Raw genomic sequence first — 17471 nt, forward strand, 5'->3', positions numbered from 1 at the left:
GACCTGAGAAGCAGTGGAAAGCGAGGACCTGCAATGGAACACATATACATCCAGTGATACCGTACCGCCCCAGGGACCTGGGAAGCAGTGGAACGTGAGGACCTGCAGTGGAACGTATCAATGCGCTCCACTGCAGATCTTCCACGCATTCCACAGCGCTGCCAGTCGGAAACGGTACAGGATCACCGGATGCTTCTCTGTACATACTGTATGTATGATGTTCCTGTGATCTGGTGTCTGCCAGTGGAACACACAATAACCTGCTGGGAGCGATCACTGTGGATCGTAGGACCTGGGAGCGATGCAGATCTCTGGGTAGTGCGATTCTCCCGCGGGGTGTTGCCCAAGCTGTGTTAGCACATTTTTCATGGCAAAAAAAAATATAAAATAGAGTCTTAATTTCAGCAAAACACAGTAGTTATGGCAGTGGGGCCCTCTTCCAGGCTCACATACCGGGCCCCATAGGTACCCACTACCCTCAGTCATATAGATGACAGCTTAAATTCCCTGGAATGTAACACTTGGGCTGACATCAGATAATAGGGCTCCCAGGACAGCAGCCATCGGATGAGCACAGACATCGGGGCTTCCAGGAGGAGCAGTCAGTACAGTACTGATATTAGCGCTTCCAGGAGGAGCAGCAGGAGGGGCAGGCAGCCCGGTGACGGGGCAACTGTCCTCACTGCCACAACCAAGGAAACACGCAGTGCCCTCCGTACCGCAGCATACTGACCTACCACTCACCGCGCATACAGCTGCCGCCGCCATACTTTGCCCCGGGCCGCGCACACGTCTCTCAGCCGCCGGCAAGTACAAGTGACACTAATGACGTCCTTGCAGTCCAGGTCCCCGCAGCACAGGACGAGCTCCAGGACCTCCCCGGGGAGAGCCAGAAGCCCCGGACACTGCTGCAGGAGCCGGCGCTCATCGCTGGGAGAGTCCCCGCTGTCCGCTGCACCATCCTCCTCACTGCCCGATCTCCCGTCACCTGACAGGGGAGCCGCCATATCGTGTTTACATGGCTGACGAGTAATTACCGCGCCAGGGATGACGTATGCAGTGACCTCATCAGAGGGGCGGGGACTGTGAGGGCGGGAAGTATGAAGACATGCAGGATGCCAGCACACAGGAGGGAACACAGAGGGACGAGGCTGAAGTTGGTTTCTTATTCGTCAGTTTCTTCTTATTCAGCAATTTAGTTTTTTCAGTTTTTTATGCATTTATCAACAAAGATAACACATGACAATAATAAAATACAATGCACTGATGTGCCCTAATATAAATACACTCAAAACCAGTTGCGAAAATTATAAAACTGGCAAAAAAAATGGGCATCAAAGTGGGCACCAAAGTATGTTAGTGAAAGGGTTAAATGGCTTTGGGCCACTGATCTAACACCACAATTGCATATTTAGTGATGCCCCTAATCAAACTCAAGTGACTCCAGCCTGGCCCAAAGGGGTTCTGGGCATCAAAACTGGCATCAACGTGGGCACACAGCCAATTTTCACAGATTTGAATAAGTAACTGGTGTTTTTGAGGGGTTAAATGGCTTTGGACCACTGATCTCACACCTCATTTACATACCTAGTGATGCCACACATCAAACTCAGATCACTCCAGCCTGGCCCAAACAGGTTCTGGGCATCAGAACTGGCATCAAAGTAGGCAAAACCCCAATTTTCACAGATTTGAATAAGTAACTGATGTTTTTGAGGGGTTAAATGGCTTTGGGCCACTGATCTCACACCACATTTACACATCTAGTGATGCCGCACATCAAACTCAGATCACGCCAGCCTGGCCCAAACAGGGATTTTGCCCACTTTGATGCCAGTTTTGATGCCCAGAACCCCTTTGGGCCAGGCTGGAGTGATCTGAGTTTGATGTGCGGCATCACTAGGTGTGTAAATGTGGTGTGAGATCAGTGGCCCAAAGCCATTTAACCCCTCAAAAACACCAGTTACTTATTCAAATCTGTGAAAATTGGGGTTTTGCCCAATTTGATGCCAGTTCTCATGCCCAGAACCTGTTTGGGCCAGGCTAGAGTGATCTGAATTTGATGTGCGGCATCACTAGATGCGTAAATGTTGTGTGAGATTAGTGGCCCAAAGCCATTTAACCCCTCAAAAACACCAGGTACTTATTCAAATCTGTGAAAATTGGCTGTGTGCCCACGTTGATGCCAGTTTTGATGCCCAGAACCCCTTTGGGCCAGGCTGGAGTCACTTGAGTTTGATTAGGGGCATCACTAGATATGCAATTGTGGTGTTAGATCAGTGGCCCAAAGCCATTTAACCCTTTCACTAACATACTTTGGTGCCCACTTTGATGCCCATTTTTTTGCCAGTTTTATAATTTTCGCAGCTGGTTTTGAGTGTACTTATATTAGGGCACACCTGTGCATTGTATTTTATTATTTTGATGTGTTATTTTTGTTGATAAATGCATAAAAAACTGAAAAAACTAAATTGCCGAATAAGAAACTGACGAATAAGAAACCAACTTCAGCCTCGTCACAGAGGGCTGTGTGTGTGAGAGGGCTGTGTGTGTGAGAGGGCTGTGTGTGTGAGGGGGCTGTGTGTGTGAGGGGGCTGTGTGTGTGAGGGGGCTGTGTGTGTGAGGGGGCTGTGTGTGTGAGGGGGCTGTGTGTGTGAGGGGGCTGTGTGTGTGTGTGGGCTGTGTGTGTGTGAGGGCTGTGTGTGTGTGTGAGAGGGCTGTGTGTGTGTGTGGGCTGTGTGTGTGTGTGTGTGTGTGTGTGAGAGGGCTGTGTGTGTGTGAGGGCTGTGTGTGTGTGTGAGAGGGCTGTGTGTGTGAGAGGGCTGTGTGTGTGAGAGGCCTGTGTGTGTGAGGGGGCTGTGTGTGTGAGGGGGCTGTGTGTGTGTGAGAGGGCTGTGTGTGTGTGAGGGCTGTGTGTGTGTGTGAGAGGGCTGTGTGTGTGTGTGTGTGTGTGTGGGCTGTGTGTGTGTGAGGGCTGTGTGTGTGTGAGGGCTGTGTGTGTGAGAGGGCTGTGTGTGTGAGAGGGCTGTGTGTGTGAGAGGGCTCTGTGTGTGAGGGGGCTGTGTGTGTGTGAGGGCTGTGTGTGTGTGTGTGTGAGAGGGCTGTGTGTGTGAGGGCTGTGTGTGTGTGTGTGTGAGAGGGCTGTGTGTGTGTGTGTGTGTGTGTGTGTGTGTGGGCTGTGTGTGTGAGGGCTGTGTGTGTGTGAGGGCTGTGTGTGTGAGAGGGCTGTGTGTGTGAGAGGGCTGTGTGTGTGAGAGGGCTCTGTGTGTGAGGGGGCTGTGTGTGTGAGAGGGCTGTGTGTGGGGGCTGTGTGTGTGTGAGGGCTGTGTGTGTGTATGTGAGAGGGCTGTGTGTGTGAGAGGGCTGTGTGTGTGAGAGGGCTGTGTGTGTGTGTGGGGGCTGTGTGTGTGTGAGGGCTGTGTGTGTGTATGTGAGAGGGCTGTGTGTGTGAGAGGGCTGTGTGTGTGTGTGGGGGCTGTGTGTGTGTGAGGGCTGTGTGTGTGTATGTGAGAGGGCTGTGTGTGTGAGAGGGCTGTGTGTGAGGGGGCTGTGTGTGTGAGAGGGCTGTGTGTGTGGGCTGTGTGTGTGTGTGGGGGGGCTGTGTGTGTGAGGGGGCTGTGTGTGTGGGCTGTGTGTGTGGGGGCTGTGTGTGTGTGTGAGGGCTGTGTGTGTGTGTGAGAGGGCTGTGTGTGTGAGGGGGCTGTGTGTGTGAGAGGGCTGTGTGTGTGGGCTGTGTGTGTGTGTGTGGGGGCTGTGTGTGTGTGTGAGGGCTGTGTGTGTGTGAGAGGGCTGTGTGTAGATTCAGGGAGGATTCCGGGTGGGTACTGGGTGGACTCAGGGCTCGAGGTGGGCTTAGGTTGATTCGGGGGTGCTCTGGGAGGACTCAGGGTGGGCTCTGAAGTAGGGTTCGGTTTGGGTCCTTGGTGGGCTTGGGGTGCCCCCTGGGAGGGCCCAGGGTGGGCTCTTTGAGGATATGTGGTGGATTTGGGGTGCCCTCTGGGAGGACTCGGGAATGCTCTCAGGGAGGGCTCGGGGTGGACTCTAGGTGAATTTGGGGTGGATTTGGTGTGGGGGCTGTGGGATGAGCCGATCCTCAGTTGGATTTTGTGATTTGAAGATATAAGGGGGTTGTCCCCTTTCAATAAGGCTGCTTTCACACATCAATTTTTTGCAGTGCGGCACAATACGGCACTTTGCAGAAAAAACGCAACCGTTTTCTTTTGCCGCCTGTTGTGTTTTTACGCATAGACTTGCATTAGTGCTGTATTGTGCCGCATGGCCTTGCGCTGCGTCTGTTTTTTGCCGGATGCGGCATATTTAGCCCATGCGGTGGCTGGATGGAACGTTGCCTGGCACGGTTTTTTGTGCGGCGAAAAAAACGAATAGTGCCGGATCTGGCGCGAGTTACAGTGCAAGGCTATGGACGCCGGATGTGGTTTTTTGCACTGCGCGTGCTCAGTATCAAGCCGCATCCGGCAAAAAACGGACGGGCCGCATGGAAAAACTTATGCAACAGATCGTTTTTTTTCGCTGCATCCGTTGCATAGGTTTTTGAGTCGGATTGAGCCGCACTGCAAAAAACGGATGTGTGAAAGCAGCCTAAGCCTTTGTCATCAGGCGCAGTTTATTAGACAAGATCAGACTTTGCTGTCCTCCTTTCCCCCACTGCTCTCGGTGTCTGCCATTGTCTGTATTGTCATGTTCACAATACAAGCAGCCAATCAGTGCGCAGCCCTAGTGCTCGTGTAGGCTGGATACCCATATACTCCGCCGTCATTGTCATGTCTGTTTTTCAGGCCTATTTTTATCTCCATAAAAAACTCATCCCGTGAGAGTAAGCAGCTGGATAAAACCGCACTGAATATGAGCATGTTTCTGGAATAGTAGCCTAGTAGAAAAGTAAACAAAAAAAGTATTTTTTTCTGACTTGAACTGTTTTTTTGCAAGTTTTTAGTGCAAAAAGTCACACGTTTTATTCAATGCTGCGTTGCACCAAAAAATGGGATGTTCAGAAACACAGAAGGGCGGGAGGGCTGGAGGGGAGTTGTGCCAAATGTTGCAGCTTTATAAAAAGTCACACATGAAGAATCAGAAAGAAACATCGGGAATCGCTAAACTCTACCCACAAAGTAAAAATAAAAATGGGCACATATATGAAATAGACGTCGAAAAAGACAAAAACAGAATTATGAATTGGGTGTGAATAAAAAAGGCACAAAACGATACAAAAAACAGACGCAAAAGCAGTGATGAACTGGGGCATAAAAGTCACCAGCTCCTGATACAACTGCACAAGCCAAACCTCTTGTACTAACATAAGCCGAGAGCCCAATGTAACAGGTCTTCATTATCAAACTGCTGCGTGGAGGTATTACAAGCATTGGATGGAGTGGTGCAAAGCAGCCGCTACTGGGCTCTGCAGCCGTAGAATCGTGTTCTGTGGAGCGATGAATGACATCACTGTCTGTCTGGGTGACACATACCAGAAGGACCAGATTTGACTGCCTGGTGCTGAGGATTGGAGGGGAAGGGTTTCACACATCCATGAAACACCGCTCAGATCAGATGACTTGCTATTAGAGCTGGGTGGACTTGCAGAAAACCTCTCTTTTTAAAAAAAATCTGGATCCGATTCGGAATCCAGCCCCCATATAAGTCTATGGGGATCAGAATCCGGAGATTAAAAATGGTGGTAGAGAAGTTGGTCCATGAGGTTTTGGGGTTTGAAGTAGCGCTAGACCCATTTACAGTCATATGAAAAAGTTTTCTGCACCCCTATTAATGTTAACCTTTTTTCTTTATAACAATTTGGGTTTTTGCAACAGCTATTTCAGTTTCATATACAGTTAGGTCCAGAAATATTTGGACAGTGACACAATTTTCGCGAGTTGGGCTCTGCATGCCACCACATTGGATTTGAAATGAAACCTCTACAACAGAATTCAAGTGCAGATTGTAACGTTTAATTTGAAGGTTTGAACAAAAATATCTGATAGAAATTGTAGGAATTGTACACATTTCTTTACAAACACTCCACATTTTAGGAGGTCAAAAGTAATTGGACAAGGGACTCTAAGGGCTGCAATTAACTCTGAAGGCATCTCCCTCGTTAACCTGTAATCAATGAAGTAGTTAAAAGGTCTGCGGTTGATTACAGGTGTGTGGTTTTGCATTTGGAAGCTGTTGCTGTGACCAGACAACATGCGGTCTAAGGAACTCTCAATTGAGGTAAAGCAGAACATCCTGAGGCTGAAAAAAAGAAAAAATCCATCAGAGAGATAGCAGACATGCTTGGAGTAGCAAAATCAACAGTCGGGTACATTCTGAGAAAAAAGGAATTGACTGGTGAGCTTGGGAACTCAAAAAGGCCTGGGCGTTCACGGATGACAACAGTGGTGGATGATCGCCGCATACTTTCTTTGGTGAAGAAGAACCCGTTCACAACATCAACTGAAGTCCAGAACACTCTCAGTGAAGTAGGTGTATCTGTCTCTAAGTCAACAGTAAAGAGAAGACTCCATGAAAGTAAATACAAAGGGTTCACATCTAGATGCAAACCATTCATCAATTCCAAAAATAGACAGGCCAGAGTTAAATTTGCTGAAAAACACCTCATGAAGCCAGCTCAGTTCTGGAAAAGTATTCTATGGACAGATGAGACAAAGATCAACCTGTACCAGAATGATGGGAAGAAAAAAGTTTGGAGAAGAAAGGGAACGGCACATGATTCAAGGCACACCACATCCTCTGTAAAACATGGTGGAGGCAACGTGATGGCATGGGCATGCATGGCTTTCAATGGCACTGGGTCACTTGTGTTTATTGATGACATAACAGCAGACAAGAGTAGCCGGATGAATTCTGAAGTGTACCAGGATATACTTTCAGCCCAGATTCAGCCAAATGCCGCAAAGTTGATCGGACGGCGCTTCATAGTACAGATGGACAATGACCCCAAGCATACAGCCAAAGCTACCCAGGAGTTCATGAGTGCAAAAAAGTGGAACATTCTGCAATGGCCAAGTCAATCACCAGATCTTAACCCAATTGAGTATGCATTTCACTTGCTCAAATCCAGACTTAAGACGGAAAGACCCACAAACAAGCAAGACCTGAAGGCTGCGGCTGTAAAGGCCTGGCAAAGCATTAAGAAGGAGGAAACCCAGCGTTTGGTGATGTCCATGGGTTCCAGACTTAAGCCAGTGATTGCCTCCAAAGGATTCGCAACAAAATATTGAAAATAAAAATATTTTGTTTGGGTTTGGTTTATTTGTCCAATTACTTTTGACCTCCTAAAATGTGGAGTGTTTGTAAAGAAATGTGTACAATTCCTACAATTTCTATCAGATATTTTTGTTCAAACCTTCAAATTAAACGTTACAATCTGCACTTGAATTCTGTTGTAGAGGTTTCATTTCAAATACAATGTGGTGGCATGCAGAGCCCAACTCGCGAAAATTGTGTCACTGTCCAAATATTTCTGGACCTAACTGTATCTAATAACTGATGGACTGAGTAATATTTCTGGATTGAAATGAGGTTTATTGTACTAACAGAAAATGTGCAATCCGCATTTAAACAAAATTTGACCGGTGCAAAAGAATGGGCACCCTTATCAATTTCTTGTTTTGAACACTCCTAGCTACTTTTTACTGACTTACTAAAGCACTAAATTGGTTTTGTAACCTCATTGAGCTTTGAACTTCATAGGCAGGTGTATCCAATCATGAGAAGAGGTATTTAAGGTGGCCACTTGCAAGTTCTTCTCCTATGTGAATCTCCTATGAAGAGTGGCATCATGGGCTCCTCAAAACAACTCTCAAATGATCTGAAAACAAAGATTATTCAACATAGTTGTTCAGGGGAAGGATACAAAAAGTTGTCTCAGAGATTTAAACTGTCAGTTTCCACTGTAAGGAACATAGTAAGGAAATGGAAGAACACAGGTACAGTTCTTGTTAAGCCCAGAAGTGGTAGGCCAAGAAAAATATCAGAAAGGCAGAGAAGAAAAATGGTGAGAACAGTCAAGGACAATCTACAGACCACCTCCAAAGACCTGCAGCATCATCTTGCTGCAGATGGTGTCAATGTGCATAGGTCAACAATACAGCGCACGTTGCAAAAGGAGAAGCTGTATGGGAGAGTGATGCGAAAGAAGCCGTTTTTGCAAGCACGCCACAAACAGAGTCGCCTGAGGCATGCAAAAGCACATTTGGACAAGCCAGTTACATTTTGGAAGAAGGTCCTGTGGACTGATGAAACAAAGATTGAGTTGTTTGGTCATACAAAAAGGCGTTATGCATGGAAGCAAAAAAACACGACATTCCAAGAAAAGCACTTGCTACCCACAGTAAAATTTGGTGGAGGTTACATCATGCTTTGGGGCTGTGTGGCCAATGCCGGCACCGGGAATCTTGTTAAAGTTGAGGGTCGCATGGATTCAATTCAGTATCAGCAGATTCGTGACAATAATGTGCAAGAATCAGTGATGAAGTTGAAGTTACGCAGGGGATGGATATTTCAGCAAGACAATGATCCAAAACACCACTCCAAATCTACTCAGGCATTCATGCAGAGGAACAATTACAATGTTCTGGAATGGCCATCCCAGTCCCCAGACCTGAATATCATTGAAAATCTGTGGGATGATTTGAAGCGGGCTGTCCATGCTCGGCGACCATCAAACTTAACTGAACTGGAATTGTTTTGTAAACAGGAATGGTCAAATAAACCTTCATCCAGGATCCAGGAACTCATTAAAAGCTACAGGAAGCGACTAGAGGCTGTTATTTTTGCAAAAGGAGGATCTACAAAATATTATTGTCACTTTTATGTTGAGGTGCCCATACTTTTGCACCGGTCAAATTTTGTTTAAATGCGGATTGCACATTTTCTGTTAGTACAATAAACCTCATTTCAATCCAGAAATATTACTCAGTCCATCAGTTATTAGATATATGAAACTGAAATAGCTGCTGCAAAAACCAAAATTGTTATAAAGAAAAAAGGTTAACATTAATAGGGGTGCCCAAACTTTTTCATATGACTGTAGTTACCTTCTCAATGTACCGCCTTTAGGGACCTTAAGAAACTCGGCCAGGTTGGTCCTCCATATATGGAATTTGGTGAAGTGTTTGATAGCCTCATTCTGGAAAAAAAACCTTCCTCCCACTCCCCAGGATTTGGAACTACGGATACAGGAAACTAAATGGATGGAATACCTTACTGCTTGTATAAACAATCGGTTGGAAAAGTTTCAACAAATATAGACACCATGGGATCTTTTCATGGACAGCCGCAATTAGTTGTTAGATTAAAAGATGTGTATGCTTCAAGGATTCATACAGATGCCTCACGCAGCTCAAATGTTGATTGTCCTTTCCTACCTTCCCCATACCCTTCTTTCCCTATGTCTACCCCAGACTCGAAAATAATTTTTATGTTTATTTGAAAATCCTGTTAATAAATAGTTTTAAAAAAATGGTGGTAGAAAGGATAGAGGAATGGTTGCGCAAGTTGTGGACTTACCAAGGCTCCGGCATGTCTGTATGCCGCTCCCAGACCTCGCATTCGCAAATTACAGTCATACATGCCCCCACCCTGAGTGTCAGCTGACTGCATCCAATCACAGGGCACAGCTGGTGGGCGGGGAAAGCAGTGTAACTGAAGGAACCCATATATTCTAGCATCTACCATGAACCTAGACTGTATGGACTCATTCCAGGTTAGTGGGCGTGGTGATGTCTCCTCTCGTTCACCATAATTGTGCAAGGGGGGCTTTGCCCCTCCCCCTGCACTCCCCCTATATGGGGGTCTCAGCCCCGTACTCCCACTTCTATTATACGAAGCTCCATGCCCACGTGGACTTAGAAGAAGAATGCTTATTCTGGCTGGAAACATCGGACGGCATTTAGAACACACTCCTATCATGCGTGTTGAAATGACATCATACCTGGAAGGAGCAGGTGCACTCTAGAATCTACCATCAGTATAGTAGTAAAAAAATAAATAAAACAATTGGTGCAGGGTCCCCCTGGTATTCTGATACCAGCACAAGTAAAGCCCACGGCTACAGCCCCATCCCTGTGCTTATTTTGGCTGTGTATTAAAAGAGAAACCACATGCAGCTTTTTTTTTTTTTTTTTTTTTAATTTTAGTTAAATAATCAAAAAAATGATGTGCGGTCCTCCCCCAATTTTCATACCCAGCCAAGATAAAGCCCGACAGCTGTGGGCTGGAATTCTCAGGCTGGGGAGACCCAACCTAAAAATATTAGCCTCCAGATGACCGGAATTGTTGCATCGCTGTGGAATATGTTGGCGCTATAGAAATAAAGATTATTATTATTAGATGTGACAAGCCTAGCGCTTTACCAGCTCTTCCCGTTGCCGTGGCAATCGGGGTAATAAGGGGTTAAAACAGCGCACAACTGCTACTAAACCCTAGATTAATGATGGCACAGGCGTCTATGAGACGCCCGCATCACTAATTTGTAAGTGAAAGTAAAAAAACAAAAACACCGAAAAAATCCTTTTTTATTGACTCTATTATTGCATAGACTAAGCTTACGAGCAGGGCCCTCACTCCTCTTGGTATCTTAATTTTGTTATTTTGTATTGTCTCATATTGTCTGTACATGTCCCCTCTGAAATGTAAAGCGCTGCGGAATATGTTGGCGCTATAGAAATAAAATTATTAATTATTGGGTATTTTTTGTTTATAGGGGTACATGATTTGTATTTATAGCCTCTCCATATATATTGGATGGGGGACATGATGGTATATTAATACCATCGGACATTTTGGTTATCCCCCATGTGTGACATATTTTGGTTACATCTGAATATCTGTGCGCATACAGATATATATTTAGAACCAGATCATCATCCATACACCAGATTCCTGATATGAACCTCTTTGGTCACATAATAGTGCAATGCTGGATATATTAAAAAACAAGAACAGAAGCCATAAATCAGCCAGGCACATCATTTTTGAGGCTAGACTGCTTAGGGTAAGAGTACATTGTGTAATATTTGGTAGGAAATGGCCTATAATATGCGGTGCAAGTGTTTTACTCCATTCCTGCTACACAGCGACATGCCAGTTTGTGGTTTCCATTACATGGGGTTTTTTTTTCTCCTACTGAAATAGCACCAAGATGAAACTGACATCCAGAGAAAGAGCTGCCACTGCTCTCTCTTTTTTCCAGATGCCAGATTTGTCATAAGGAAGTGAAGAGGCCCATTGGCGGCACCATGTACTGGCTGTTTTTATTTTACATGGGGGAATATTGTAATTTAAAAAGGGTTTTCTGAGTAGTGGACATCCCTTTTAGAGCTGACTTTACACTTTAAATAACTGTCCATCAATCACTTATTCCTGCCATTGCTCTATATAACGTTGTGGAGAAAAAGTTTAGAGACCAACACATGTTTTGCTTTTCACAGTTTGCTGTATCATTGATTTGGGATCTTTTCAGATGTTTCTTTGGTCTGTGAAGTATGATTTTGCCAGGAGGTAATTGGCCTGGAATATTTTTACCCAATAAAAATAAATCCCATTGCTATGGAAACAAGTATTAACTTTGATGAGAGCACATGCCACTGTGGCGCCCCTGAGGCTTCTGTCGCCACAGAGGTACTGCACCTCAGCCAGAGGTGTGGTATCCCATCCTGGGCAAGAAAGGGGTCATCTGCCGGTTCACAGACAAAACCTGCACACACCAATTGTTAGGTCACACACCGGGTCAGGGTTTAAGGCAGGTACTCAATTAATGCTGAGAAGCAGTGACCAGTATATTCACTGTCCTGGAGGGGTGGAGCCTGGCAGAGGGAGTGTGGGAGGAGTCAGTGGGGTAGTTAGGAGAACCAGTCAGAAGCAGTCAGTTCTAGTTAGGGAGAGTTTTCAGTCAGAGTGAGTGAAGTGACAGTTGACAAGAACCAGTGAGAACCGGAGGGTGTGAGGTTACAGTAGGCGGTTACAGTCTGTAGTTCAAGGTGGAGACCCGGGGGTTCTGCTAGACCCAGGTGACACCGAGAGAAGGGGTTCCAGAGTGCCACGGATGTGCGAGAGGCCTCTATGGGCTTGTTCCACCAAGAACACAGGGGTGGAGGAATCTGGCTGCAATAACGGGGACGGTCCCTAGGCAAAAGGAAGAGAGATATTTCTTTTAGCAATCTGATTGCTGTAGGCACCCGAGGCCACAACCTGCCACCCATCCTCTACAAGGGAGGCTTCAAAAGGACCATAGTCAGCCACCCTTTAGTCAGGGCTCGGTAGCGAAGGCGCAGAACAGTGGAGGGAAGGTCAGCACTGGAGAGACGGCCAGGAAAGGCACATTGAGGGGTGAACCAGTACTGATTCTTGACCTGTTCGAAATCGGCGGAGGCCCACAACAGTGAATCCTGGCACACCATGGGCAAAACCGGTCAGTTGCAGTTTTGGAACAAACTGTGAGTAAACATCTTTACTGCAGAGCCTCGTGTCGTCTGCTTCTTCCTGCGCCCCAACCATTTCCATCATAGACTTTCCTAACGGTCGCCCTGGAGTCTTGCTCCACCTGTGGGGAGCAAAATCACCTCAGCTGCGCCATCACCAACTGCCCCGGGGAACCCGCAGTGCAGCGGCGGCCCACATAGCCGCAAAACCACAGATGGCATCACAAACTTCATCTAATGCAAACAACTCCCATCATCATCCTCCCTTTATTATTGAGACAGCGCCAGGGTCACGGAGCTGTACCCTTGCCACCGCTGACGTCCCCGGACTAGTCCGGCCCGGTTCCGAGTTCCCCCGGCCCTGGTGACGGGTGTGTCACTTTTGGCGTCACAAACAGGATCATCGTGCCCAGTACCACCCGGTACTGTGCGCCTAAAAACTGTGAATTTAAAGACTATACAAAAAGTCCATGCACTGGCGGCCATTAGTAAACAACAGTCACCATGTGCAGGCCAGAGGTCAGGAGGAGACTGCCCTTCATGGGCTGGGTAGCGGCTTGGCACCAACAAGCTGGACCCACCCCAAACAAGAAACACAACTTGGATAAGATGTGCTGTCAGAGCAGGGAAAGGTCGACGGGTGGTGAGCACTCCAGACAAGCGATGGCGAGCAGTAACCGGGACAGCCTGAATAACAGCATGGCAGCGACCAACCTCCCCGATACATCGGGAGGTGCCCTGGGCCAGCAACCAGTCCCTAACCCGAGCTTCCTGGTCGAGGAGGTGAGGCAGCTGGAACAGCGTTTGCTGAGGCTCGAGGCGAAATCCGTGCAGCTAGCCAGGGAGATGGGAGAACCAGGGCGTGCGCCAGTAAGCCAGACGGTGTCCAGCGTCACAAAGCGAGAAGCATTCCCAGCTGCAGCGAAGGAGATCGGTAAGCAGACGACCCCAGCAACTCTGCAAGGCCCAGACACCCTCGTAGGGCCCCTTCCCAGTCCTCCGGCCCAAGCACCCGACCCAACATCACCTCGCCTCCCATGGGATAACTTATCGGTCAGTGGTCGAACGCTGGCCACCCCATTGCAACCTGTCACTACCCAGACAGCCACTGAGGTTTTCTGTAGGCAGCAGTTGATCCGGTACCAGATGGAGAAGAAGCAACGGAGGACTCAGTGGGAGAAAAAAGAAGCTCATAACCTGGCAGCCAAGCAAAGGCTGAACAAGGCCAGACAATCTGACCGTGGCTCAATGAGACAGGACCAAGTCCTGAACTTCAACCTGGAGACTGGATGGGGTTTCATCAGAGAACCAGGACTGAGGAGAGATGTCTTTGTGTCCCAGAGGGATATCTAAGCCCACTTGCAAAGGGGTCACCCGGATGGGGATGTATGCCCGGGTGATATAGTGGAATACACCCGCCAGATGGGTGCACGTGGGTGGTACGCCCTGGACGTACATGTTCACCAGGAGGATGCACCGTCTGCGGTTCCAGCAGCAGAAGAGTCTTACCGCAGTGGTCCTATAGCAACCAGGATTCGTCTCTAGGAGACACAGGCAACCCTATCAACGGTGTATCTGGAGCCGTTCCAGAGCAGGATCCCAATATGTAAAGACTTGGATCTCAATATGTAAGTAACCCCTCTGTTCTTTGCGAAGACGTCACCCTGATTTTTCCCTAGCCCCTTTGTTCTTTTTGAAGATGTCACCCTTTTCTCCCTTGTTTTTCTTGATAAAGATGGACAACCGGGCCACTGAACTATGGGTGGTCGGAACTATAATGAAATAGTTGTAGTCTATGTCTATTTATATGCTTTTTCTTTAGGAGATTTATAAAAAGTTGATGGACATGTGGGCCACAGGACTATGTGTGGCCAGGATTCCATCTTGTAAAAAGTTAGCACCTGTTGTGCACTATACCAGAATTAAAACACCACAGAATAAAAACCCGTCTGGCTGGCAGAAGTCGTGGTCAACCAATGCTCTGTCATCAGCCCAGACCTTACGTGGGTTTTTTTTGGAAGTGGGTCCACCAAGGACTTATTTGCACCTGGAGCAGTGTGATGGACACTCGGGTTAGGGATCAGTCTGGACTCTCAAGAATAATGTTTATTTCCTATGTTTTAGTTTGCAACGTTAAAGAAAATGCCTCCCATAAAGGGCTGAAATGTTTATCTGTTAACCTGTTACAACATTTCAAAATTTTGCAGTTAATTGTTACTGTATTTTGTGTTCCAGCCCACGGACGTGCTGGGATTTGCTGTGGGGAAGTATGGCACCCCTGAGGCTTCCGTCGCCACAGAGGTACTGCACCTCAGCCAGTGGTGTGGTATTCCATCCTAGGAAAGAAAGGGGTCTTCTGCGGGTTCACAGACAAAACCTGCACACACCAATTGTTAGATCACACACCGGGTCAGGGTTTAAGGCAGGTACTCCATTAATGCTGAGAGGCAGTGACCAGTATACCTGGTTATGGAGCCTTAAGACTCATTCACTGGGCTAGAGGGGTGGAGCCTGGCAGAGGGAGCGTGGGGGGAGTCAGTGAGGTAGTTAGGAGAACCAGTCAGTTCTAGTCAGGGAGAGTTTTCAGTCAGAGTGAGTGAAGTGACAGTTGACAAGAACCGGTGACAACCGGAGGGTGTAAGGTGACGGTAGGAGGTGACAATCTGTAGTTCAAGGTGGAGACCCGGGTGTTCAGCTAGACCCAGGTGACACCGAGAGAACAGGTTCCAGAGTGCCACGGATGTGCGAGAGGCCTCCATGGGCTTGTTCTACCAAGAACACCGGGGTAGAGGAATCTGGCTGCAATAACGGCAACAGTCCCCAGGCAAAAGGAAGAGAGACATTTCTTTTAGCAATCCGACAGCCCAGGTGATTGCTGTAGGCACCCGAGGCCACAACCTGCCACCCATCCTCTACAAGGGAAGCTTCAAAAGGACCACGGTCAGCCACCCTTTAGTCAGGGCTCGGTGGCGGAGGCGCAGGACAGTCCATTGAAGGTCGGCGCTAGAAACACAGCCAGGAAAGGCACATTGAGGGGTGCACCAGTACTGACCCTTGACCTGTTTGGGATCGGCGGAGGCCCACAACAGTGAATCCTGGCACACCATTGGGAAAATCGGTCAGCTGCAGTTTTGGAACAAACTATGAGTAAACATCTTGACTGCAAAGCCTCGAGTCGTCTGCTTCTTCCTGTGGCCCAAACATTTCCATCATAGACTTTCCTAACGGTCGCCCCGGGGTCTCGCTCCACCTGTGGGGAGCAAAATCACCTCAGCTGCGCCATCACCAACTGCCCCGGGGAACCTGCAGCGCAGCGGCAGCCCACATGCCGCAAAACCACAGGTGGCGTCACGAACTTCATCTTATCCAAACAACTCCCATCATCACCTTCCCTTTATTATTGAGACACCGTCAGGGTCACGGAGCCAGACCCTTGCCACCGCTGACATCCCCGGACTTGTCCGTCCCGGTTCCAGAGTGCTCCCGGCCCTGGGGCGGGCGTGTCTCAAAGTTTTAGCAGAAAAGGTTATATCATTTTGAAATTATGATTCTAAGTGAATTATATCAGGTGTAGATTGACACTTGTTTTTTCCAGATCATGCGTTCGCTTACAATTCTCATCGCCGTGCAAAAACTAAATTAATTTGTCTTAGAATTTGTTGTTCATCCACAATATTCCTCTGATTTTGGCCCCACCTGATTATTATCTTTTTCCAAATAATCATTGATCGTATAAAAATGTATAACAAATGAGATGGTAATTGATGCTATGGTGTTGTGGTTTGTAGAGCAGGATAATAATCTTTTTCTAAATATGGGGTCCGTTTTATAATCCAGTGGTGTCATACTGGGGAGAGGTGGCGGCAGCGTTGGTAGAGCGGGGGTCACAGATGGCAGGGGCGGTTGTTATGAATGTCAGTTATGCTTTGGCCACTGGGAGGCTCCCCCTTGTGGCCAGGAATGGTTTGGACATAGACCAGGTGTGTTTAGCAATGGGCGTTTCCATTGCTAACTCTCTGCTTATTTAAATCCTGGTCTGATAGCAGGCTATGCCGGATGTCAGTTGTTCTTTGTTCACCAGTCTGCTTCATTCTGCTCCACACCACATCTACCCCAGATACAGTCATATGAAAAAGTTTGGGCACCCCTATTAATGTTAACCTTTTTTCTTTATAACAATTTGGGTTTTTGCAACAGCTATTTCAGTTTCATATATCTAATAACTGATGGACTGAGTAATATTTCTGGATTGAAATGAGGTTTATTGTGCTAACAGAAAATGTGCAATCCGCATTTAAACAAAATTTAACCGGTGCAAAAGTATGGGCACCTCAACAGAAAAGTAACATTAATATTTTGTAATATTAATCCTTTTGCAAAAATAACAGCCTCTAGTCACTTCCTGTAGCTTTTAATGAATTCCTGGATCCTGGATGAAGGTATATTTGACCATTGCTGTTTACAAAACAATTCCAGTTCAGTTACGTTTGATGGTCGCCGAGCATGGACAGCACGCTTCAAATCATCCCACAGATTTTCAATGATATTCAGGTCTGGCGACTGGGATGGCCATTCCAGAACATTGTAATTGTTCCTCTGCATGAATACCTGAGTAGATTTGGAGCGATGTTTTGGATCATTGTCTTGCTGAAATATCCATCCCCTGCGTAACTTCAACTTCGTCACTGATTCTTGCACATTATTGTCAAGAATCTGCTGATACTGAGTTGAATCCATGCGACCCTCAACTTTAACAAGATTCCCGGTGCTGGCATTGGCCACACAGCCCCAAAGCATGATGGAACCTCCACCAAATTTTACTGTGGGTAGAAAGTGCTTTTCTTGGAATGCCGTGTTTTTTTGCCTCAATGCATAATGCCTTTTTGTATGACCAAACAACTCAATCTTTGTTTCATCAGTCCACAGGACCTTCTTCCAAAATTTAACTGGCTTGTCCAAATGTGCTTTTGCATACCTCAGGCGACTTTGTTTATGGCGTGCTTGCAGAAACGGCTTCTTTCGCATCACTCT

At 47.1% G+C, this 17471-nt stretch overlaps 1 protein-coding gene across 1 annotated transcript in view; it reads right to left on the bottom strand.

The window, feature by feature from the left end:
• Positions 1 to 1015, bottom strand: part of FBXO21 (F-box protein 21) — a 78326-nt gene extending 77311 nt beyond the window's left edge. Inside the window, exon 1 of the mRNA XM_075341851.1 lies at positions 745 to 1015. Within this exon, the coding sequence (XP_075197966.1) occupies positions 745 to 1007 (263 nt within the window). The 5' untranslated portion in view covers positions 1008 to 1015. The remainder of the gene's footprint in view (positions 1 to 744) is intronic.
• Between the last annotated feature and the right edge of the window lie 16456 nt (positions 1016 to 17471).

The sequence above is a fragment of the Anomaloglossus baeobatrachus genome, chromosome 1 (genome assembly GCF_048569485.1).
Source record: "Anomaloglossus baeobatrachus isolate aAnoBae1 chromosome 1, aAnoBae1.hap1, whole genome shotgun sequence".
NCBI classification, from domain to species: Eukaryota; Metazoa; Chordata; class Amphibia; order Anura; family Aromobatidae; genus Anomaloglossus; species Anomaloglossus baeobatrachus.